General features: G+C 43.2%; 1 protein-coding gene across 2 annotated transcripts in view; it reads left to right on the top strand.

Annotated features, from left to right (window-relative positions):
- TYW1 (tRNA-yW synthesizing protein 1 homolog) overlaps positions 1-20,526 on the top strand; it is a 29,490-nt gene extending 8,964 nt beyond the window's left edge. For both annotated transcript variants that reach the window (XM_034420987.3, XM_034420989.3), the window contains exons 8-16: positions 1,510-1,627; positions 5,034-5,086; positions 7,334-7,452; positions 8,511-8,620; positions 10,752-10,929; positions 12,331-12,466; positions 12,922-13,032; positions 15,122-15,289; positions 19,001-20,526. In XM_034420987.3, coding sequence (XP_034276878.1) covers positions 1,510-1,627; positions 5,034-5,086; positions 7,334-7,452; positions 8,511-8,620; positions 10,752-10,929; positions 12,331-12,466; positions 12,922-13,032; positions 15,122-15,289; positions 19,001-19,222 — 1,215 coding nt within the window. In that variant the 3' untranslated portion in view covers positions 19,223-20,526. The remainder of the gene's footprint in view (positions 1-1,509; positions 1,628-5,033; positions 5,087-7,333; positions 7,453-8,510; positions 8,621-10,751; positions 10,930-12,330; positions 12,467-12,921; positions 13,033-15,121; positions 15,290-19,000) is intronic.
- The last annotated feature ends 4,747 nt before the right edge of the window (positions 20,527-25,273 follow it).

The raw sequence follows: 25,273 nt of genomic DNA, 5'->3' as shown, positions 1-25,273 counted from the left end.
ACTGGTCCTTGGAACTCCACATGAGCGTGATCTGGGTGCTTGGCAACCAGCTTGCAATTACAAGCAGTTACAGTGCCCCATGATCGTGTAATTGTCATTTGCAACTTTTCCTTCTGGCTTCCCCAGAAAGTCAATGGGGAAACCAGCAGGGAAGTTTGGAAGTTGCTGGGTGAAGTCTCCCCCAGTTGTGCACCCTCTCCCAGCTCCTTTGCTCTTGCGCTATACAAGCCATTTGTATCCACCCCAACCTTTGTCAGGCCTCTCTCTCACCCTCCCCAACCCTTCCCATGCTACCCATACATCCTCTCCATCGCTCTCTCACAGCCTCGTGTTGTGACCTAGGCTCACTTATTAGTCACAATTAGTCCCAAACAAACCTATTTTATTATAACATCTGAGAATTACTTCATTCCCAGTTTAGTCCAAATTAATTGCAAACCAAGTCTTTCAGAATAAGTCCTTCGGGCTTATCACAAATCTTTATCTTCTTTGGCACCCTGCCAAAGACCTTTTTTGGCAAAGCCCCACAAAGTTCAGAAATAAGAGACTCCGACTGGAAACAGATTTAGCAATGTTTCTTTCCTACAAAGAACCCAAGAGCCTTTGCTGCTCTTTTAAGCCTTATGGGAGAGGCCAATCATCTCCTGGCCTTACTCCCGAGTCGTCCCTTTTGCTTTAGCTGCTCTTGCCTTCTGGCAGCTCTGCGCATGCGTACATTAGGAACAGGCTCTTCCTGTTCCTCTGTCTCTCTGCTGTCCGACTCTGGAGGCTCCGGAGTCTGCGCATCACTCCCAGATGGCCCTGGCCCCATCTCTGCTTCTGACGCAGAGCCCTGATTCGGGCCTTCCCCAGACTCCAGGACTGGCCCATGTTCCTCCCCAGCCTCCTCACTGTCCGACTTCGCTGCCAGTTCCGCAGGCTGCTGGTGGATCACAACATCATGGACCCCTTCATGCCCTCTCCAAATTAGCAACAGTCACTTGCCTTTTGGCCGGTTTGTAACCCACTTGGGCTTGCAACTTCCTGCTGGCTTCCCCATTGACTTGGTTGTGGGGAGCTGGCAGGAAGTTGTCTTGCCTAATGACAATGGGATTTGGTTAACAAAGGCCACTGGGCCTGCAGGAATTTCCATTGCTAAGCAGTAGGGTTATGCTTTACAACTCATTGCTTAGCAACTGAACTGCTTTTGTAAGTTGAGTACTACTTGTATTTCTAGGGCCAGAACAAAAATATGCTGCTAGATGCCACTTCTACCACTGCCCAACCTGCCCTATTTTTGCGCTGGTGTCTCCTGGCAGCGATAGCAGTAGAAGTCACACTTCCTTCTGCCACTGAAAGTCTCAGTTGCTAGTACAATCCTAATTGTCAGCCAGTCCATTGTAAAAAGGCCATCTTATGAAGCTGGCCAAAGCTGTAGCAGTTTCATAGCATTTTAATGGAAGGATTTCTCTAACCATGAAGAACAAATCAGCTTCCTTTTTTAAAAAAAAAAATGTTGTTCTTGCACAGAAAGAGCATCAGATTGACGGAGAGGTTCCCATTGGAGTTGGAACTCAACATAGCAGAAAGGAGGATGAGAGAAGGGAGATGATCACTCCTGCTCTTCGAGATGCACTCACAAAGCAAGGTGATGGGGTTGCAGTGCAGGGGCAACTATGTTGATTATCATTATACAGTAGTGGCCAAAACTGTGGAAACCTTTTGGGAAAAGTGTATTTTTGAGGTTTGATGGCTAATAACACCACTTTTTTTTTTTGGAGTTTCAAGATAATTATGTTCCACTGCTGGAATGGCTTGGGAATAGCCCAGACCTTAACCCAATTGAAAATCTATGGAGCCGACTAAAGAAACTTGTTAGTCAGAAGCAACCCAGCCATTAAACCCAGTTAATAGAAGCAATCATTCCATCTTGGTTTCACATTATAACAGCTGCAGAACTAAAAGACTTGGTTCACTCCATGGGAAGACGTTGTAAAGCTGTAATTCATGCTAAAGGTTACCCAACTAAGTATTAACTGACATGGTGATAATTTTTGTATATCTCGATTTTTCTGTGTTTCGCTTTTCTTCTTTATACTGTAACTGCTATTCTAATAGCAAATCCTTCATAAAAGTTATTGCATTATGTTCTTGATTAAATTATCTTTCCATTGATATATAATTTTATAGTACTACTCCAAAAAAAAGTGGTGTTATTAACTAGTTTTAGAAAATATACTTTTCCCAAAAGGTTTTCACAATTTTGACCACTACTGTAATTAGTGTATTGTAGCTATTATTGGTGTTTTAAATGCAGTCAATCAATTTTATTTACAGCCAAAAGGCCAGAGACAAGTTACATAATCATAATCTAAACTTGGCATTAGATCAAAGGGATATAACAAGTAGAATATTTAATAAATATTACATAGTAGACTTAAGACGCCAGCCCAAAGCCTTGTTTTTATTGTCATAGTTAAATATCTGGCTGTTGCCCCTGGAATGCTTAGGATTTTCATTTGCAAGCGAAAATTTGCATATTCAGAAGAAGGTCTTCCTGGTTTAGCTTTTCAAATAGCCCAGATAATTTCCTTCCAAAACTTTTATAAAATTCGCAATGCAGTAAAAATATGGTTTAGGGTTCCATTAAGGGACAAAATCTTTTGAGAGATGGGATTTTAAAAAAATCTATCATATAACATATTTGATGACAACCCATTTAATCTGGCTTTCAAAAAGGCTATTTTGTATTCAAATATTTAGGTAGTTGAAACGTATAATTCCCAATGTTGCAGGTAGACACAATTTAAATGTTTTATATTATTGTTAGCCACTCAAGTTGTATGTTGTTTTTTTTTTTTTTAAATTTGATTTATATGCCGCCCTTCTCCAGAGACTCAGGGCGGCTTACAATGTGCTCAGCAATGTTGAAATGGGTGGCCATGTAAGTCTTTTTAAAGGTTAACAGACAGACCCAAATGTAATCAGGGAAAAGGTGCATAACATTTGCAGCCATATTTCATAATGAAATGTCTTTGAATATTAGTAGCTTGGGTTTGTAGTTATGTTGTTGGTTTGAGCTCCGAGCTTGGCGATTTGGTTGCAAACATTTCGTCCAGATTCGAGGAGACATCTTCAGTGCACTTTGGATTGTGCTTGTCTGGAGGAGCACTGAAATCAGACCAGGACCAGATATTTAAAGGCCAGTGCTCCCCGAGACAAGCACAATCCAAAGCACACTGAAGATGTCTCTTTGAATGGGGACAAAATGTTTGCAACCAAATCACCAAGCTCGGAGCTCAAACCAACAAATTTCATAATATTATCCAGACTGTCGGGGTCCCAACAGATGCCCTAATTAACTCAGGAGCCTTGAGCCAAGTTTCAAAAGAAATCCAGTTATTTATTAGGAGCAATATGTCAGCAACCTCCCGGGTGAAGTCAACTCTGCCGCACGTAATTTACGGCTCAACTCTGACCCTGTTTACCCCCTCCTCTCAGTCTGTGTCATAAATCACATTCTCCAATGAGGCACTTTCGTGGGCTGTAGAAACCACGCCTCACATGCTGGCTCTAGTAATCTGAGATCCAACCTTGAAGAAGTTATGCATGGAATATGCTTTAGAACATGGCTGCTGAATTGCTCCGTCAGTCCTCCCCCCTTTCCTGCCCATGGCAACTCGAGAGCAGGAATGCTTTGCGAGTTGACACAGACTTCTTTTCAAGCTAGCGTTTATTTCTTTGTATGTTATGTTCAGAAATTGAGCAGCTATAGGAACACATGCTTGGATATTGCAAGAATTTTGGGAATTGGTGTAGTGGTGTAGTTAGATCTTGTTATAAGGAAAGCTGAGGCTCAGGCTCCCACTTTCTATGAAGCTCATTGAATAGCTTCGACTCTGAGACTATTCTTCAGTGGGGAACCACAACTGGCTGGACAAACCTGCATATAATTAGGGAGCAGACCCCACACTCAATTGCACTGAGGATGTTACCTAGTCAGGTAATGACTGAGCTTGTTTTCTGCAAGCAGACCAAAAGCTCAGACACAATGAAGGCCTCCACTGTTGAGCCCTGAACTATATATATGTCCTATTGGAACTGTTCTTTTTCCTGGTCTATTTTGCAGGGCTGTTGTGTGGATAAAATGGTTGGGAGGACCATGTAGGTTGTTGAGACCCATTTCTACTAGTGAAACTAAATTAAAAACTCACTTTATTGCAGTGTTTCCCAACTTTGTAAATTTTAAGGTATGCGGACTTCAACTCCCAGAATTCCCCAGCCAGCATCAACACATTTTAAAGTTGCCAAGGTTATTGTAAGAGTAGTCAGTTGGAGACAGACCAATTAAATGGCTAGGTTTATATTCTTTTGTTTGTTTTGCGTGTTCATTTTTGTCTTCAAGTCAACCTTGACTCTTGAATTATTTGGACAAGTCTCTGCAGTTTTCTTGGCAGCCTGCTTGGAAGTATCCTGTTTCCCCCAAAATAAGACATCCCCTGATAATAAGCCCAATTGGGCTTTTGAGCGCATGGCAATAAGGCCATGCGCTTATTTCAGGGTTCAAAAAAATATAAGACAGGGTCTTATTTTCAGGAAAACATGGTAATTGCCCTTTCCTTCTTCTTAGGGCCGAGAGAGACTGACTGATCCAAGGTTACTTAGCTGATTTTGTGCCTAAGGCTGGATTAGAATTCACTCTCCGATTTTCAAACCCAGTGCCTTCACCTCTACATCAAAATGGCTCTCTTATATATCATTCTAAGCCATAATTTACTTTTGACCATAGTTTATTGAATAAGACATGTACTGAGACATAAAACATGGTTTTCACAGTATTGAAAACAATATAATCATTTAAAATAGTCAAAACCAATTAAACCACCTTATACTTTACATTGTTTTGAGAATCCAGATACTTACAGGAGCTGATTTGGAACAAAAGTGTTTGCTTGTGTTAAAGTGCTTATATTTGATAGCCCATAAGGATCTTTATGACCATTTCTTTCTGCTATATCATTCAAAGTAAAACAAAAACTTCTTTTTCCGTTCAGGTTATAGATTAATTGGGAGCCATTCTGGAGTGAAGCTTTGCCGTTGGACAAAGGTACTACTTTTCTAATCAATTTTTAAATTTATTTATAAAATTTATTGGCCGCCCATCTTACCATAGGGTAACTGGGCATAAAAATATATCTATATCTATATCTATATATATACAATTAAAACATAAATAATTAAATATAAAACATAAATAATTAAAACCTAAGAATGGGGGAGGACAGGGGTGGAGTGGGGGGAGGTAGGATCTGTAGTTACTAGATCAACCACCTCTGCTGTGCTGCTCCCCCGCTGGGGCCCCAAGCCAACTATCAGAGCCATGTTTTAGGCCCTTAACAAAAGGATAGGAGGGTTGGGGCCAATCTCACATTGGGGGCAGGGGTGAAATCTAAAATTGTTACTACTGGTTCTGTGGGTGTGGCTTGGTGGTGGGGGTAATGTGACTGGGTGGGCGTGGCCAACTTTTTTTTTTTTTTTTACTTTTAAAAGCATTCTATCAGGCAAGTCAGCTGGGATTGCCAGAGGCTTTTATAGGCATTTTTTTTCTACAGCCTCTTTGGCTGAAGCCTCCTTTTAGAAGCCTCTGATGATCAGGCAAGTCAGCTGGGATCACCAGAGGCTTTTAAAGGCATTTTTTCCCTACAACCTCTTCAGCCGAAGGGGTTGCAGAAAAAAATGCTTTGAAAAGCCTCTGACAATCCCAGCTGAGCTACGTGATCATCAGAGCCTTTTTTTAAAAGCGTTTTTTAAAAGCATTTTTTCGGCCGAAGAGGTTGTAGAAAAAATGCTTTTAAAAGTAAAAAAAACAGCCTCTGATGATCGCATGGCTCAGCTGGGCATTGGGGGGAGGGGGCAGGGATTTTTGCTACCGGTTCTCCGAACCACCCACCGCCATCGCTACCGGATCAGGCGATCCAGTCCAAACCGGGAGCATTTCACCCCTGATTGGGGGGCGGCAAGATGTCCCAAAGGGCTGGATCAACAGCAGAGAAGGTCCTCCTGGATCCCGCCAGCAGGAATAATTGGGCTCACAGGACCACAGCATGCCTCCTCTCCCGGCTTGAGTGGGACAGGCCAATCCCAGGGGGATGAGATGGTGGTTCCTCAAGTAATCTAATCATGATGGTAATAACAATAGCGTCTAATACAAAAACTAATACATAGTATAGGACTATGTATAATAAAAGGTCTTCCCCAATCTCATGATCTCCAGATGAATTTGGAGGACAACTAAAATAAATGAATCTGGCTCATCAGAAGCTCCACTTCCCTGTGGTGGGTTTTACATTCATCACAGTGCAACAGAGGAAAAGCTGAAAATGCTTTAAATAAATGAATGGTAATAAAAAGAAAATGCAGAAATAAATCTGTTAATTATCGCAATGTTCCCTCCTTTATGGTATTAAGATAATTGTAGATTTTTAGTTCAGTTGAATTTATTAGATTTGTTAATGTCTTCCCACTCCTGGGTGACTTCATGATTTTATTTCACCCAGTCATTTCTAATTAAGTGTTATTTGATGTTCATTGCGATGCAATATCTATTGTTATTTTGCATATTTTAATGCGTTTCAGCCCACCCATTGTCTTTTGATCAGGATGGGCCAATAAAAGCTGTAAAATCATCATCATCATCATCCAGTCACTCGTATTTGTGACATATTTTTAATTGTTCAGTTGACTGAGTTTCATGTTTAATGAATAAAAGAGATAATAATAATTAAATAATAGCTGCAGAAAGCCACCTTCCTGGGATCTGCTCGCATAATCCGCCGATACATCACACAGTCCTAAACGTTTGGGAAATGTTTGACTAGTGATTTGAGATACGAAATCCAGCATGGTTATTTTGTTTGCTGTGTATACTGTCAAGTTTGTGTATAATAATAATAATAATATAAATAATAACAACAACAACAACAACAACAACATTATTATTATTATTATTTGATGAGATGACTTTTGAGGTTAGGAGGAGCTGCACTCAGCTTCAGTGGGTTCCCTTCACTTTATTTAGTGATGGCCCCATATTACAGAATACTTTTTTTCTCCAGTAGAGAACATACCGTTTAACATTTAGTGCCAGCAAGAATTTATTATTATTTAAAAATTTGGTTTATATTCTGCCTTTCTTCTCATTCCAAGATGGTATGTAATATATTATAGTTTAAGAATAATTTAGAATAATTGGTTAAAAAATAAGATATGATTGTATAAGGTAAATGCTTGTAATAGCAGCACCTTCTTGAGGCTACCGTTATTTATTTTGTTGTTGTTCACATTTGTCTGACAGTCGATGCTTCGTGGGAGAGGAGGCTGTTACAAGCACACTTTTTACGGCATTGAAAGCCACCGCTGTATGGAGACCACACCGAGCTTGGCTTGTGCTAATAAATGTGTCTTCTGTTGGAGGTAAAGATCTGGGACTGATTTTTTTTTTTAGCAAACATGTTCTGTTAGGATATGGTTTGAGCCTAACAAGTTGTCCAGGCAATATATGTGTTCTGTGACTTTAATATGAATATGTATTGTGTGACTTTAAAGTTTTACTGCAGATTCATTTTAATGCTGAGTCATGCTGTAATTAGATAATCACTGGTTGTGAATGTATTTAAGAAAGGTACTGTAATGGATTCAGTTAATGATAAGCTACCATTGTGTGTGGAGTTGCAACCATTGTGCTATCATTGGTTGGATGGATCTGCTACCATCGTGGTTTATGAACCAGAGTGAGTTTGTTATTCTAAACAACTACTGTTTGTGTGGTAAGAAGAGTTTTTGTATTACTGGACTGATTTAACTGGCAAAGACTTGGATTGATTTAAAGACTATGAGATTGTTTTTTCACTATAAAGTAAACTTTTGATAAACCAGTTTGCACATCTCTTATTCATTGCTCTCAGCAACGTTTCTCTGTGCTCTACACTCTGCTGGTTGGTAATACAACAACAATATCCTTAACATGTTCAAATGTTTGTGCCTCCAAGTCAGAGTAGAACTCTGATGGCTGCCTGGACAAATCCCTGCAGTTTTTTTGGCAAGATTTTGGAAGTGGGTTGCCATTGCCTGCTTCCTAGGGCTAAGGGAGCTTGACTGGACCAAGGTCACCCAACGGGCTTCATGCCTAAGACAGGACTACAAGTCACAATCTCTCGGATTCTAGCCTTGATGCCTTCATTATTCATCAGACTTGCTGTCTGGGATCGATTCTACCAAGGGACAAATGATCAGAAAAGCGCTGCTTTCATTTTGATAGTCACTTTGGGGTGTCAAATTCATGTCGTCATGGTGGCGTCACGTGATGTATCGTGACTTTTTTCCCCTTTGCTAAAATGGGCATGGGCATGGGTATGGCCAGCGCGTGATGCATCTGGCCCCGGGGTCTGCGAGTTTGACAGCCTGTCCTAAACTATCAGATTAATTCTCAGGTACATAGCATTGTTTCTTAACAATACATTTCTATTTTTCAGACACCACACAAATCCTGTTGGCACAGAGTGGCGATGGAAGATGGACCAGCCAGAGATGATCTTGAAGGAGGCCATTGAGAACCATCAGAATTTGATCAAACAGTTTAAAGGTAGTTGAGGATCCTATACATGTGGGTTTTTTTAAGAAATTGGATCTTGAATATAGAAATCTCTTAGTGACTGACACACAAGGGAAGAGAGCCTCTTTTAAATATGCTTCTATTACGTCAGAACTTCAAGTTTTTCATCCTAGGCAGTAATGAAATCCAATTTTTTTTACTACCGGTTCTGTGGGTATGGTGTGGCTTGGTGGGCATTGCAGGAGAAGGATACTGCAAAATCTCCATTCCCACCTCACTCAAGGGGAAAGATACTGCAAAATCCCCATTCCCTCCCCACTCCTGGGGGAAGGATATTGCAAAATCTCCATTCCCAACCCACTCTGGGGCCAGCCAGAGGTGGTATTTGCCAGTTCTCCAAACTACTCAAAATTTCCACTACCGGTTCTCCAGAACCTGTCAGAAGCTGCTGGATTTCACCCCTGATCCTAGGTATACATGATTAAATTGGACCCTAGGCTGTTTTGTTTCTGGAAATTATAGTACATCTTGAGAATTCTTGGACGTCCTCTTCTTCAGTATATGAATTTTAGTTGTGTTAACAAGGTTTGTTTATGGAAGCTGTTCTGGAAAGAGGAGAAACATTTTAGTTTTAAACTAGATTTAGTTATATACAGATAGTCCTGCAGTGGAGTCCGGAATTTCCATTGTATGTCATGACGGTTATAAGTCGAGGCAACCACATGTCGGATCCAATTTTACATTGTTTGCAGCAGTGTAAAGCGAGTGCCATGGTCAATTAAGCAAACTTTGTAACTATTGCTCTCAATGGGCGGTCTTTTAGGAAACCAGACGTAAAAACCAATTTCTATCAAAAACATTGTAAATCATGGTGATATGACTGTGGGATGCTGCAAACAGCTATAAATGCGCTGAGCATCTAAAGTGTTTGTCAGAATTAACAGGAAATCTGTAATGCGTTTTAAAATCACGTTATGACATACACCTTTAGATTAATTCTTTTAAATCTTACTTCTTTAATTGCAATTTATTTTTTTTAAAAAATACTATTTCTACTTCAGTGAAAAGAAATGTACTTATTTAGTGTAACTAATTGATTTCCTAATACTCCTTTACATATTCTTGGAGGTGGGCCTCACTTTCATCAATGGAGATTAGAATATTATATGATCATAACATTGTGATATATATACGTAAACTGGTAAACTAGGAATGAATTTCTTGCAGCCAGAAATTGCTGTTGTAACATATCTTGACTTCCAAGAGCCACAGAAAGTGTAGCTCATGGGAAGAACTAAATGTTTGGGCCGGTTTGGTTCCTTAATCATCTGAAAAGCTTAAGGCATTTAGATTATCCTTTAACTGCCAAACATCACCATAAAAAGGATTAAAAATATTGTTCTACAGGTGGTCCTCGATTTATAACAATTCGTTTAGTGATCATTCGAAGTTACAACGGTACTGAAAAAAGTGACTTACGATCGTTTTTCACACTTACGACCATTGCCGCATCCCCATGATCACATGACCAAAATTTAGGCTCTTGACAACTGGTTCATATTTACGACGATTGCAGTGTCCCAGGGTCACATGATCACCTTTTGTGACCTTCTGACAAGCAAAGTTAATACGGAAGCCAAATTCACTTAACAACCATGCTACTAACAACAGCGGCAGTTATTTACTTAACAACAGTGGCAAGAAAGGTCATAACAATGGGGCAAAATTCACTGAATTTTGGTCGTAAGTCGAGGACTACATGTGCTTCAGGAACTCTGGAGTCACAAAAGGAGTACAGAGAGGGGGAGATGGGTTGCCTGCAGTCTTCTGGCCCTGAATTGTTCCTCTGCTGCAAACTATTCTCACCAGTCTGGTTGGAAATGACTTTATGGAAATGACTTTATTATTTAGAGCCTCGGTGGCACAGTGGTTAGAGTGCAGTATTGCAGGCTACTTCTGCTGACTGCCGGCTGACTGCAATTTGGCAATTCAAATCCCACCAGGCGCAAGGTTGATTCAGCCTTCCATCCTTCCGAGGTGGGTAAAATGAGGACCCAAATTGTTGGGGGCAATATGCTGATTCTGTACACCGCTTAGAGAGGGCTGTAAAGCACTGTAAAGCGGTATATAAGTGCTATTGCTATTGCTATTCTGTTTTTAGGAGTCCCTGGCGTGAGAGATGATCGCTTCAGAGAAGGGATGGAGGCCAAGCATTGTGCACTGTCTCTTGTTGGGGAGCCAATCATGTACCCCCAGATCAACCAGTTCCTAAAGCTGCTGCATCATCGCAACATTTCAAGTTTTTTGGTTACAAATGCGCAGTTTCCAGAGGAAATTAGGTGATAATCCTAAGAAATTGTACCTCTTCCTTCCCATTTGTTGGTGCTGCAGAGACTGGATAGCCATTTGTCTGAAATCATATTGGGTTTACAACCTTTTGGACCTCAGGGACCACTAAATTCATAATTTTAAATCCCATGGGCAACTAATATGATCTGCCTAATGACCGGCTGGGTGGGCGTGGCAAGGTGGTCATGTGACTGGGTGGGCGTGGCCAACATGTCAATCACATCGAGGGGTGCCTCGCCAGCATCTACTCGCCCCTCCCCTCCCAGCCACTCCTCTCCTCCCCACCCAGGCTCCTTAGACCCCAACAGGAAGCAGTTGTTGGAACTATGCAGCCACCACGAGAAAGAGTTGGCAAAACAGCTGGCTCAGTTCAAATTGGATCTGACCGAGAAGGAGGCTCAGCAAAAACACCTCACTGAGGACTATGAGCATAGGCTTTCCAAGCAGAGGGAAGACTTGCGGGAGTGCAAGGCCAGGTACCAGCATATGGAGGCTCAGTGGGCTCAGATGGTCAGCCAGTTCCAAGCCATGATGCAGTCCCACTGGAACAAGGCCCTCTGGCTCTTTGTCACCAGTGACACTTCCCTCCAGCCTTGACCCAAAGCCCTGCACCAGGAGGCCGAAGCAGACCCAAGTTGGAATTTCTGCCCCCCCTCCGACCCACACAAAAAGACCCCAAAGGGGGAGACTCTCTGCAGCAACACAAGCGTTCATTGCACGTATCTGGCCAGGGAATGTAGTTTGAGAATCCCTGATTTAGTGCAAGATAAAAATTGCAAATAATTTTTTACGGACCACCAAAATTTTCTTGCGGACCACCAGTGGTCCACGGATCACCAGGTAGTGACCGCTGGACGAGAAGAGACCTCCAAGGTCCCTTTTACCTCTGTTATTCTGTTACTTCAACCTACAATTTGGATAGTGTGCTGGGAGATTCATTGTGAGAAGTCAGCAGGCCAGAGATTCAGTAATGGCTGGAGCTTGGACAATAATTGACTTTGAGTGAACTTAAAATTAAATCAGTTAAATACAGTTGTATGATTATTTCCTTAATTAATAATTTTGCCCATCTGTCTCTCTGAAAATTGTATATTTAGTTATGTTTGGAGAGACCGAGAAGCACAAGAAAGATTTTGGAGGGTACACGTGGCCTCAAGGTTTACATTTTTAATTTATTCTCTATTATGCTAGATGCCCGAAATTAGATAAGAACAGCTTTGTATAGCCACACTGCCCCGCTTTGGACCTCAGTGTCACACATGCTCTTGGAAATAATCTGGAATCCAGAGCAGCTGCCATCAAAGATATATATTGAATTTTAACTTCTTTTTCCTAAAAAACTTTAATAGCAACATTCTATTTCAGAGCTTTCACTGTTGCCTCACACACAGGAATCTCCAGCCTGTCACACAGCTGTATGTTAGTGTGGATGCCAGCACCAAAGATAGTCTGAAGAAGATTGATCGACCTCTCTTTAAAGACTTTTGGCAGCGGTTTCTAGATAGCTTGCAAGCCTTAGCTGAAAAGGTATGGCACTCAAGTTATGTTTGGTTCCCCCTTGACACTGAAATAATTGTGGATCTTTTATAGGATTCATAACATCATCAAAAACTTCATGAATTTCAAATATACATACATTTTGAGTCAAAAGTTCAGATTACAGTGAACATCCTAGCTAAAATAAATCTGTATTCAGATTGATTGGTTTAGTGCTCTTTTCAGTTGAAAACTTGATGCTAAATTCAGCACCAATTATGTGATTTCTGTCTCACACTGTGCATCCAGATGTACAGTCCTACTCATATCCTTTTATTTATATTTACCCTGTCTTATATTTTTTTGAACCCTGAAATAAGCGCTTAGCCTTATTGCCATGTGCTCAAAAGCCCGATTGAGCTTATTATCAGGGGATGTCTTATTTTGGAGGAAACAGCATATTGCATGTTGTAATTGAAAACTGCTCTCTCCCAACTTCTTTTTAGCATCAGCGCACCGTATACAGGTTAACCCTGGTGAAAGCTTGGAATGTGGAGGAGCTGAAAGCTTATTCAGACTTGGTGTCTCTTGGCAAGCCAGATTTCATAGAGGTTAAGGTGAGCTGTTGATTGTTAGGGTGGGCCCTTCTTGCCTCTCACACTTGACCTTTCGTGTGAGTTCATTGTTTTTCAGGCAAATGTTTTATGTATGATAAATGGCAAGTTTGACTAGGCCTGGTTCCAACTACTTCCTAATAATTTTAGGGCACATTCTGCTTTTCAGTCTATACCCTGCCCCCTTAATCTACATTCTGCATGACTCAGTCTGTAGCCTTTCCCTTGTTCTACCTTCTACATGACTAACTCTGAATTAAAAGAGGCTTTGCCGAGTAGCCTATGAATTCATGGTGGAAAGAACGTTAGTCATCATGATAGAGTTCATGTTCAGAGGCAGCACTACTTGCTGAGGGAAGACAACGTGAAGGCTTTCATGCCCTTCTTGTAAGGTTTTTGGGACTATCTCCTTGGACCTTTCGAGGGTTCCAGCTGAATCTATGGAGACCAGGTAGAAAAAGAACAGGGCCAACCTGCACTTTCATTTTCTATCCAATTTGAAGTCCTTCCCATGTTGAGCTGAACAATCATTCTTAGGTCAGCGTAATATCAAAGATGTGATATTTTGATACAGGTAGTCTTCAACTTAACAACTGTAATTGAGCCCCCAATTATGGTCACAAATTGTGAAGGTCTTTAAGTGAGTCACCATTTGACTCTGCACGGTTTTATGACCTTTTATTTTTTGTGGTGGTTGTTAAGTGAACGTGGCAGTCGTAAAGCACTCATTGTTCACTATGGGGGGTGTTTGGGTTTTTTTGCTGGAAACCAGAAGTAAATGCCTCTTTACCGCATAAATCGTAGTCACGTGACTGGGAGCCACTGCAAATGCCAATCAATGTGGGCCAGTTGCTGATTCCTAAAATGTAGTCACATGACTGCAGGAGGGCCTGGCCTGCAGAATTTTGACTCTAGATCAGGGGTCTCCAACCTTGGCAACTTTAAGCCTGGTGGACTTCAACTTCCAGAAAACCCACAGCTTTGCTGGCTGGGGAATTCTGGGAGTTGAAGTCTGCTAGGCTTAGAGTTGCCAAGGTTGGAGACCCCTGATCTAGATCATAAGTAGCTTTTTTTGGAATCTGTCGTAACTTCAGTCCCATAAATCAAGGATTACCTTCATTGCTGTTTTGCTATGAAAATCCTTCTTTTTGAGTAATTTGTAACGTTACTCAGCGGTGGATTTCACATTTTGTTACCACCAGTTTGCCGTGTGCGTGCACACTTGTTTCACGTGTGCGCCTTCTGTGCATGTGCTTTGCTCTCACGCGTCCTCCCACGCATGCGCCCGGCCTCAAAAATGTGCCTAAATAGGACGGCTCTATTTCCATTATTGGTTCGCCCGAACCGGCTGAATTCCACCTCTGACATTACTGCGCTAGCGTTTCCTAGCTTTACGCCAATATGTTCTTTTGGAAAAAAAAATAATCCAAAAATTGAATGTGAGAGAAGTCTAGGGCTCTGTTGTGGCTCCGTTACCTGAGCCTGTGTTATCGGAGGGAGAAGGCTCTGAACATGAAGGAGAGGAGTTGGCCAGGCCTCCCTCTCCAGGACCCTCCTCTCTGGCAATGCCTCAGGTGTCTCCTGAAGGAGAAGAGATTGGCCAGGAGCCAGGTATCTCCTCGCAGTCGGACAGTGACGGAGATAAGTCTTGGCTGGATCCACACCAGCGTCGGAGAGACAGGCGCGCGCAGCAGAAGAGGAGGCGTGCCAGAGATTAGGCTGAGTCACTGGACTATACCCCACAGGGGATAAAAGGGGGTGAGGTGGCCATTCAGACTCTGTGACGGACAAAACAAACTACTAGCGAGTCACATTGTATCTTTGAAACAACGTTATCTGCCTTGGATTTAATACGGACTGGACTTGACAATTCTTGAACTGTGTGTATCTTGTTTGGGTTTATCTGTCGGAGGAACAACCCCTCCCTCTATGACTAAAGTTCTTGGCAAGCAGCTACTGGGTTGCTGCCAAGCCTCTTATCGAAAGAATTTGTTTTCTGCCAGTTTTATTTAACCCCTGACTATCTGTTTGTGTGCGTGTGTGAGATGGGGACAGAACAGGCTCTAATCTTAAATAAATGTTTCTTCAACAGGGCGTGACATACTGTGGGGAAAGTTCAGCCAGCAACCTCACCATGGCCAACGTCCCTTGGCATGAAGAAGTGAAGCGCTTCGTGCAAGAGCTGGCTGACCTCCTCCCAGACTACGAAATTGCCAGCGAACACGAGCACTCCAACTGTCTCCTCATTGCCCACAAGAAGGTAATTCTAAGCCTCTCAGGGTCTTTTCCCGAAACTTGGGTAGGAAGATTGAAATATGCACTATTAGCATTGTAGACTCTACAGGTAGTCCTCGATTTACAACAGTTTGTTTAGTTCAAAGTTACGGCACTGAAAAAAAGTGACAGGACCACTTTTCACAGTTAAAGACCTTTGCAGCATCCCCATGATCATATATATATACATACATACATACATACATGTATGTATTTCTCTTTAGCCAGGTTCTTCCTACGTAAACCAAGATTTTTATGCAGCCCTAGTTCAGTGAAATCACATCCACTATCCTGGGCTTTTTCAGACAGCAAGCAAGCATTTTGCTGCCTATTGGGAGACTAATATAGATCTATTTCGGACTGAGTTCCAGGTATATTAGTAAAGAAAGAAGCAGACATCCTGCAAGCTCCGGAACTTAAAATTTTAAAAATCAAAATTCCGATGTTTGGCAACTGGTTCATATTTGGGACTGTTGCTGTGTCCCAAGATCATGTGATCTCCTTTTGAGATCTTTTGACAAGCAAAGTCAACAGGGAAGCCAGATTCACTTAAGAACCGGGTTACTAACTTATCAACTGCAGTGATCCACTTAACAACGGTGGCAAGAAAGGTCGTAAAATGGGGCAAAATTCACCTAACAAATGTTTCACTTAACAACAGAAATTTTGGGCTTAGTTGTGGTCGTAAGTAAAAGATTACCTTTATTTGTTTAGCGACCATTCAAACTTATAATGCCACTGAAAAAAAAAGTAACATGACCAGTCTTTGCCTTTTAGGACCACTGTAGCATTCCCACGGTCATGTGATTAAAATTAGGGTGCTTGACAACCAGCATGTATTTACAATGTTTGCAGCATCCTTGGCTCGTTTGATCATCATTTGCTTCTTCCTGGCCGGCTTTCAACAACCACAGTCAATGGGGGAAACCAGGATCACTTAACAACTGCATGGTTCACTTAATGACTTCAACTATTTGTTTAACAACTGTGGCAAGAAAGATCATAAATTCGGGTGTGACTCACTTAACAATCACCTTGTTTAGCGATGGAAATTCTGACCTCAACTGTGGTCATAAATCAAGGACTACCTGTAATGTTCTTGAAGGTGCTTTATGACAATTGTAAACCATTAAAAACAAACGTTTTTGAAATAAGGGTGCCAATATTTTTGAGCCACAGGCCTCTTCGGGATTCAGGCCATGTGATTGGTTGCTGTAAAGGGTTGCCATGGCTTTGCCAGTTTGCCAAAGGCTGCCCTGTTTAGTGGGTGCCAATCTCAAAATATCCATTTAACAGAAGGACATTCTGGTGAGATGGTCCCATATTACTTTTTCTAGTCCTGCAGGATACTGTCTATCAATTCAGCTTTTCCATTTTTTGTCTGAGCAAACAACAGCATTTTTCTTTTGGTCTAAGGTGGCCTGCCAGATCTGTGATTAATTGCTATTTGGAAAATCTAAACCCAAATTTAAATGAAGCAAAGAGCATAGATCCGTGATGGCAAACCTATGGCACGTGTGCCAGAAGTGACACGCAGAGCCATTTTTCTGGGCATGCGAGCTGTCGCCCATCTCACTTGCAGCTGCACATGCATGCGCCCCCCCCAGCTGGTAATGGGGCCTCCAGTGCGCATTTGTGTAATTCAGGGGACCCAGTTGGTCTTCAGAGCTCTCCTGCGCATGCATGCGCAGTGTGCACATGTGCTGATGGTGTTCACGTGTGCATTGCACACATGAAAACCATGTGCATGCACAGATGATGCGATTGCGTGCAAGCATGCGCACATGCGCAGATGGTGGGATTGCGTGCGCAGAGCATGGTGGCGCATGCAAAAGCTGTGTGCATGCGCAGATGGTGTGGTTGCCTGTGCAGTGCACAGTGGGTGTGTGCAAAAACATGCGCAAATGGCGTGGTTGCGCACGCAATGCATGGGGGAGGAGCCGTATGTTAGCGCAGATGGCACATGAAGCGCAAAACGTGCAAAGCACATACCTGTTCGGCACTCGGTGAGTAAAAGGTTCACCATCACTGGCATAGGTAATGATGTCTCTGTGACATCTATGGATACTATGTGAGGGAGTCCAGCATTCAAGTCACAACAAGCGTAAATTTAACAACGGGAATTGCAAAAGTGAGGTAAAAGAGCAATCAAATTAATAGGCATGTTATGAATACTCAAAATTGGAAATCTAATCCAACCAAGGAGAATGAGGTCATGCTCCTGTTCTCCAAATGAGAAGAGATGCCCAGTCTTTTGGGCCACTTCTGGAAGTTCTTTGAGGACAATCCATGACAATCAAAAATCTCTGCTTGGTGGAGCAGGCTGTACTAAATAAATTGTAACATCTGAGCGGAGAGCAGGGTTAGGGAATTATAATCGAGATGCAAAATACTGGTCTATGACAGTGAAAAAGGTTAGATTTGATATTAGGATGTCCAAGTGGAGTGAAGAGGGAGAGATTAATGTCTGTGGAGATTCTCAGTCATCCAGGTCATGGCTGTCCTAAACGTGCTTTTTCAAAAGGCAACTGGACTTTGTTTTTCCTTGAAGACGTTTTCACTTCTCATCCAAGAAGCTTCAAGTTCAGCTGAACTGAAGGACCTAAAACAAGTCCAGTTGCCTTTTGAAAAAGCACCTTTGGGGGAGATTGACTCAGTAGAAGCAGGGGTGAAATCCAGCAGGTGCTGACAGGTTTTGGAGAACCGGTAGCGGAAATTTTGAGCAGTTTGGAGAACTGGCAAATGCCCTAGAGTGGGGTGGGAATGGAGATTTTGCAGTATCCTTCCCCTGCCACACCCACCAAACCACGCCCACCAAGCCACACCACGCCCACAGAACTGGTAGTAAAAAAATTTGGATTTCACCACTGAATAAGAAGTCTTAGTACCCATAGCATTGCTTTAAAGCTGTCTATCATAACAAAGTTACCTTCAGTAAACTTCACTAGGTCACACATCAAACTAAAGAAAGATTTGTTTAATTATGGTTTTTCTGAAGAAAAAAAATGGCTGGCTCATAGAGCACACTAATCCAAACAAGAAACCGATATTTTTATTTATTTATTTTATTTTATTTTATTTGTATACCGCCCTACTCCCGAAAGACTCAGGGTGGTGAACAGGCACAGAATAAAACACGTAAAATACAAAAATTAAGAATAGAAATAAAATCGAATTAAATCAATTTAGCCCAAGACAAATTTAAAAACCCAGGTTAAGAACAAATTAAAATTTACATTAAAATTTACATTAAAAAAGAATGGGAAAGGTTAGGCCAGACCAGCCTGGTGAAATAAAAAGGTTTTAAGAGCGCGGCGGAAGGTGCGTAGATCCGGGATCCTCCGTATCTCTGGGGGGAGCTCGTTCCAGATAGTAGGTGCCCCCACAGAGAAGGCTCTCCCCCCCGGGGGCCTTCTATTATTTTTCAGTACAGCTTTCTCCACTCTTTCTGTCTTCCAGATGTGTGGATTTTAGCTCCTAGAATTCTTAGCAATAGTCATGCTAGCTGGGGAATTCTGGGGATTGAAATCCTACATGTGGAGAGTGACCAGCTTAGAGAAAGCTGAGTGTGTTGTTTCAAAGTTTTGACTAAATCAGTATATTATAGTAAACATCTTTAGAGCAAGCCCCTTCTTTAAAAAAAAACAAAAACAACCCATCCCTCTATTATCACAATCATGTCTGCTTTTTCCTTTAGTTCAAGATCGAAGGGAAATGGCACACCTGGATTGATTATGATCGCTTTCAAGAATTGGTCCATGAATATGAACAGAGTGGAGGAATTAAAACATTCACTTCTGCTGACTATGTAGCACTGACTCCTCCTTGGGCAGTGTTTGGAGCTCAGGAAAGAGGCTTTGACCCAACGGATACAAGATTTCAACGAAAAAACAAAACAAAGGACATCTCCGGATGCTGACCACTTTCAAATTGGACCATTTTTAAGCCAGAGCTAGGATACAATCAGAATTTTTGGTTTGTACACTAACATCAGAAAGTGTTGCGTAAAACTTGAGACTTCTATTTCTCTTGGGGATATCCAAAGTGGGTTTTTTTTCTTTTATTCTACCCAGAGGAAAATGGTAAGTTATATGCTTTTTAAAAGGCAGGAAGATGCTATTAATTTATCCTTCTCATATCTCTCAGTGAGAGAGAGATATAGGTAGTCCTTAACTTATGATCATAATTGAGCCAGGAATTACATCTGTCGTAACTTTGAACAGTCGCTAAGCAACTGATTGTTAAGTGAGGACCACCTGTAATTTCACTTTCCACCCCTATGCATCCTCCTTATTTTTCCATTTCTCATTCTAATCCAGAAGTGGACAGTTGTGCCCTTTCAGGTCCACAATTTTTTGCAGTCCACACAGCACCCAGAATGGTCATGGCCAGGGGATTTTGGAGAACCGGTAGCGGAAATTTTGAGTAGTTCGGAGAACCAGCAAATATCACTTCTGGCTGGCCTCTGAGTGGGGTGGGAATGGAGATTTTGCAATATCCTTCTCCTGCCACGCCCACCAAGCCATGCCCACAGAACCGGTAGGGAAAAAATTTGAATTTCACTCCTGGTCATGGCCCACATTTTGTAACCTGTTTTTGCCTATTCATGTGGCATGATCATCTGGCGTGCTCCCTTCAAGCCACCACCACGCCCAAATAAAAAAAATGGATCCCTTTTCCTAATTAAAGGTTCCCTTGAGATAAGTGAGGTACCTTGAGACATATCTGTGGCCTGCAGAACTATTTTTATTTTCTTCCGTAAAAGTACCTGAAAAGATTGTTGAGTCATGCAATACTGGAATGTGAAGGGGATTTCCCCTGTTTCTCTGAATATCTGTTGCAACAATCCTTATTTGCGCCACACCTGGCCTGAATTGGCCATCTAAAAATGTTTGAAAAGACCTGCAGCCACTGTGGCCCAGTGGTGTAGGTGGGGGCAAGCCTATTGAAATACATGTGGTCATTTTGCTAGAAATTTAGCTACAATAAGTTAAACAAAAAGTATCCCATTTCTTGGTGTGTGGATATTCCCCCCCCCCCCGCCTCCATCTGGATTGTTTAGTTAAAATTATTTGCATTTTCAAATGCAACTAACATTCTTTTTCTTAATAATTTCTGCCCTAAGTAATATTTCTTGAATTTATACCTTTTGCTACCTGCTTTTAAAAAATAGTTCTTAAAATTTTGAAAGCAAGCAGAATAAACTTCTGAATTTCATACTTACCTTTGTGACTCTTAAGTAAAACATTAATCCATTTTATTTTTGGTATTATTTATAGAATGGTGGCAGCACATGCAATAGTTTAGATTGACAGGGGTTCTGCCTGAGAGTACATAAAGTCTGTCTTTTTACTGATGGGATAAGATATCCTTCCCCAGGTGGTGTCCACCAAGTTGGTTGAAACTACAACTCCCATAATTCCTTGGCAGTCATTGGAGAGCACATTTGGAGGGTACTAGACTGGAAAGTTTGGTATAAGATGTGACAATTCCATTTCTGCAAATATCTTAAGACAGAGGTTTAGTCTCTGAAAGGTATCTTTTTCACCTCCCCTGTTTAGTCAAAAAAGGATTTTATAACCTTGGGGAACCACAGCAATTATTCTGTTAAAAAAAATAAACCAGGATTTTCAGTGGTAGCTGATCTACAACCAAGTACAATCATCTCAAACTTCCAAACCTCCTCATTGTGCTTGAAATCACATGATTATTTTTGCATGACAAAAGAAAAAAAACATATTTTATATTGAAAGCCAAAGTAATTACAGTATGTTAATTATGATGAAAAACAAAGTATATCTGTCGGTGAAACGTCAGAGGCGGCCCGGGAGTTCATGGCTTCCATGGCAGCCGTGGACCTGACCCAGTTAGTTCAAGGCCCTACTCACACGAGGGGACACACTCTGGACCTGATTTTTGTCTCTGGTCAGTGGCTGAATGATCTAGAAATAGGGGATATAGTCATCAAGCCCTTGTCATGGTCAGATCATTCACTCCTTCAACTAGACTTTCAAGCCGCTATCCTCTGCCGCAGGGAGACGGAACTGACTAGTGGTTCTGTCCCAGGCGCCTGATGGATCCGGATAGGTTCCTGAAGGAGCTTGGGCCATTCCCTGAGGCTCTGGCTCATGACTCGACTGAAGAACTGGTGGCCGCCTGGGAAAGGGCGGCCACTGGAGCTTTAGATCACGTCGTGCCTTTGCGGCCTCTGACCCGGTGCCGATCCCAATTGGCTCCCTGGTTCTCTGAGGAGCTGAGGGAGATGAAGCGCCGGAAAAGACACCTGGAGAGCGGTTGGAGGGCCAGCCGTTCCGTAGCTGACCGAACACTGGTGAGAATCTCATATTAAGATCTACCTAGTGGCGATAAGAGCAGCAAAAACTAATTATTTTTCTGCTCTTATTGCCTCTGCAGATAACTGCCCAGCCGCCCTGTTTAGAGTGACCCGCTCCCTACTTCATTTGGGAGCACGGGAAGACCCCTTGCAGGGTAGGGCTGAGGACTTTGTGCAATATCTGCATGACAAAATCGCTCAGATTCGGGAAGGCTTGGACTCTGACTGGGTAGGTTCAGATGGGGTGATGGAGGTAGGTCTTGAGAATATTATCTGGGAGGAGTTTGACCCTGTGACTCCCGAGGATGTGGACAGGATTCTGGATAGGCTTAGCGCTACCACATGTTTATTGGACCCGTGTCCCTCTTGGTTGGTGCTGGCCTCCCAGGCGGTCACACGAGGCTGGCTCCAGGAGATTATTAACGCTTCTCTGAGTGAGGGTTTCTTCCCCTCCGCCTTGAAAAAGGCGGTGGTGAGACCCCTCCTCAAGAAGCCTTCCCTGGACCCGGCTGTATTAGCGAACTATTGGCCAGTCTCCAACCTTCGTTTGTGGCGAAGGTTGTTGAGAGTGTGGTGGCGCGACAACTTCCCCAGTACCTGGATGAAGCTGTTTATCTAGATCCGTACCAGTCAGGCTTCAGGCCTGGGTACAGCACAGAAACGGCATTGGTGGCATTGGTTGATGATCTCTGGAGGGCTCGGGACAAGGGTTGTTCCTCTCTCCTGGTCCTATTAGGTCTCTCAGCGGCTTTTGATACCATCGACCATGGTATCATGCTGCGCCGGTTGGAGGTGTTAGGAGTGGGGGGCACCGTGTTGCGGTGGTTCTCCTCCTTCCTCTCTGACCGTACGCAGTTTGTGTTGGCAGGGGGGCAGAGGTCGACCTTGAGGTGCCTTGTTTGTGGGGTGCCGCAAGGGTTGGTCCTCTCACCCCTCCTGTTCAACATTTATGTGAAGCCGCTGGGTGAGATCATCCATGGTTTTGGGGTGAAGTTCCATCAGTACGCTGATGATACTCAGCTGTACATCTCTACCCCGGACCACCCCAATGATGCCCTTGACGTGATGTCCCGGTGTCTGGAGGCCGTGCGGATCTGGATGGGGAGAAACAGACTCAGACTCAACCCCTCCAAGACCGAGTGGCTGTGGTTTCCGGTGTCCCGTTATAGCCAGCTGGTTCCATCGCTGACTATTGGGGGTGAGATCTTAGCCCCCTCAGAGAGGGTTCGTAACTTGGGTGTCCTCCTGGATGTGCAGCTGTCTCTAGAAGATCTAGAAGATCATGTGATGGCTGTGGCCAGGAGGGCTTTTTATCAGGTTCGCCTGATTCACCAGTTGAGTCCCTTTCTGGATCGGGACTCCTTGCGCACAGTCACTCATGCCCTCGTCACTTCCCGTCTGGACTGCTGTAATGCTCTCAACATGGGGCTCCCCTTGAAGAGCACCTGGAGGCTCCAACTAGTCCAGAATGCGGCCGCGTGGGTGATTAGGGGAGCGACACGGCACTCCCATGTAACACCACTCCTGCGCAAGCTGTACTGGCTTCTGGTGGTCTTCTGGGTGCGATTCAAGGTGTTGGTTACCATCTTTAGAGCGCTCCGTGGCTTAGGACCTGGGTACTTACGAGATCACCTTCTGCTACCGATAGCCTCCCACAGGCCAGTGCGCTCCCACAGAGAGGGACTCCTCAGGGTACCGTCGGTCAAACAATGTCGACTGGCGACACCCAGGGGGAGAGCCTTCTTTGTGGGGGCACTCACCCTCTGAAATGAACTGCCCCTGGAGATACGGATGATCCCTGACTTATGCACCTTTCGCAGTGCCCTCGACGTTATTGTTCCAACAAGTTGGGTTGGCCTAATCATTAATTTTAATGGGTTGTTTATGTTTTAATGACGTTGGGGCCAAACTATTTAATGTGTTTTTAAATTGTTTTTAAATTTTATATGGGTATTTGTTTTTATCTTTGGCTGTGCACCACCCTGAGTCCTTCGGGAGAAGGGCGGTATAAAAATTAGATTAATAAATAAATAAAATAAATATTTACAGTAAGAGTTCAAGCTCTGGGTTTCCAAGAACACTATCAGTGACTTTTATTTATTTATTTTTATTTATTTATTAATTTTATTTCTATACCGCCCTTCTCCCGAAGGACTCAGGGCGGTGTACAGCCTGATTAAAAGCAGAAAGACAGACAAAATTTAAAAATAATTAAAATTATTAAATAATTGGCTCAATTATAAAACCCCCAAATTTAAAATCCCACATTTAAAACCAATTAAAATCTACATTGATAGCCCGGCCTGGCGGAACAACAAGGTTTTGAGGGCACAGCGAAATACACGGAGATCGGAGATCTTACGCATTTCTGGGGGCAGTTCATTCCAAAGGGCAGGGGCTCCCACAGAGAAGGCCCTCCCCCTGGGTGTCGCCAGCCGACATAATTTGGCCAATGGCACCCTGAGGAGACCCTCTCTGTGGGAGCAGACTGGCCGGTGGGAGGCTACTGGTGGCAGAAGACGGTCTCGAAAAGGAAAGGAAAGTTACAATTGATTTTTAAGGACTATTTAATTTGTAGGCAATAGTAAAAATAGAATGAAAGGAAAATGATTGGACTGCATGTGTTTTAGATTTGAAGTTTAAAATTTGTCAGTGCAGAGGGAGTGCACGTAACTTCTCTGTGATCCCTTAAACCAGAGGCGTCAAACTCAATTTCATGGAGGGCTGCATCAGGGTTGTGTTTGACCTCGGAGGGCTGGTGTGTGTGGTCAGGTGCGCATGGCCAGCTCGATGTCACCTTGTGTTGGCACCTGTGGTAGCTCTAGCACTTTGCCAGTGAAAACGGAGCTTGAGAGGGTCACATGCGGCCTTTTCTGACCTGTGCTTCCCCAAACCACGAAGCCGAGTCCTCGTCCCGACAAAAAAGCCTTTTATTTAATTTACAGTGAATTCCTCTCAGCAAAGTCTTTCTTCTCCCCCAGTCTTTCAAGATAGTTCACAATTACCAACCTTTATCAGGCTTGGAGAGTGGCCGGGCCGATATCTTTCAGACGCCACAATACTTGGCAAGAATGCAGTAATGAACTAATTGTTTCCTGCAAACTCCACTCCCCTTTTCGCTCCTCTTTTATTCCCTCTGGGAGGGGCCATTCATCGTCCACTTGTGGCCTTACTCCCAAATCGACCCTTGTTCTTTAGCTGTTCCCTTCATCTGGCAACTCTGCGCATGCGCACACTAGGAACAGGCTCCAGCTGTTTGTCTGCCTCACTGATGTCTGACTCCAAAGGCAGCTGATAAGTGGCATATGGTCCTGGCCCCCTCTCTGCCTCCGATGCAGAGCCCTCATCAGAGCCTTCCCCAGACTCCAGGACTGGCCCATGTTCCTCCCCAACCTCCTCACTGTCCGAATCTGCTGCCAGATCCACTGGCCGCTGGTGGGCCACAACACGGCCCTCCCGAGCTCTGCTTTCGCTGGCAGAAGCACCATGGGCCAGTCCTTCACTGTTTCTGAGGCGGCCCTGCGGGCCAGATCTAAGCACCCCATGGGCTGGATCTGGCTTGCAGGCCTTGAGTTTGACACCCCTGTCTTAAACCAAAAATATCTTTTCCTGAGATTGCAGTGTGCAGGGCAGCCA

The sequence above is a fragment of the Pantherophis guttatus genome, chromosome 1 (assembly GCF_059756535.1).
Source record: "Pantherophis guttatus breed Tessera chromosome 1, ASM5975653v1, whole genome shotgun sequence".
NCBI classification, from domain to species: domain Eukaryota; kingdom Metazoa; phylum Chordata; class Lepidosauria; order Squamata; family Colubridae; genus Pantherophis; species Pantherophis guttatus.
This window is presented reverse-complemented; position numbering and strand designations above follow the sequence as displayed.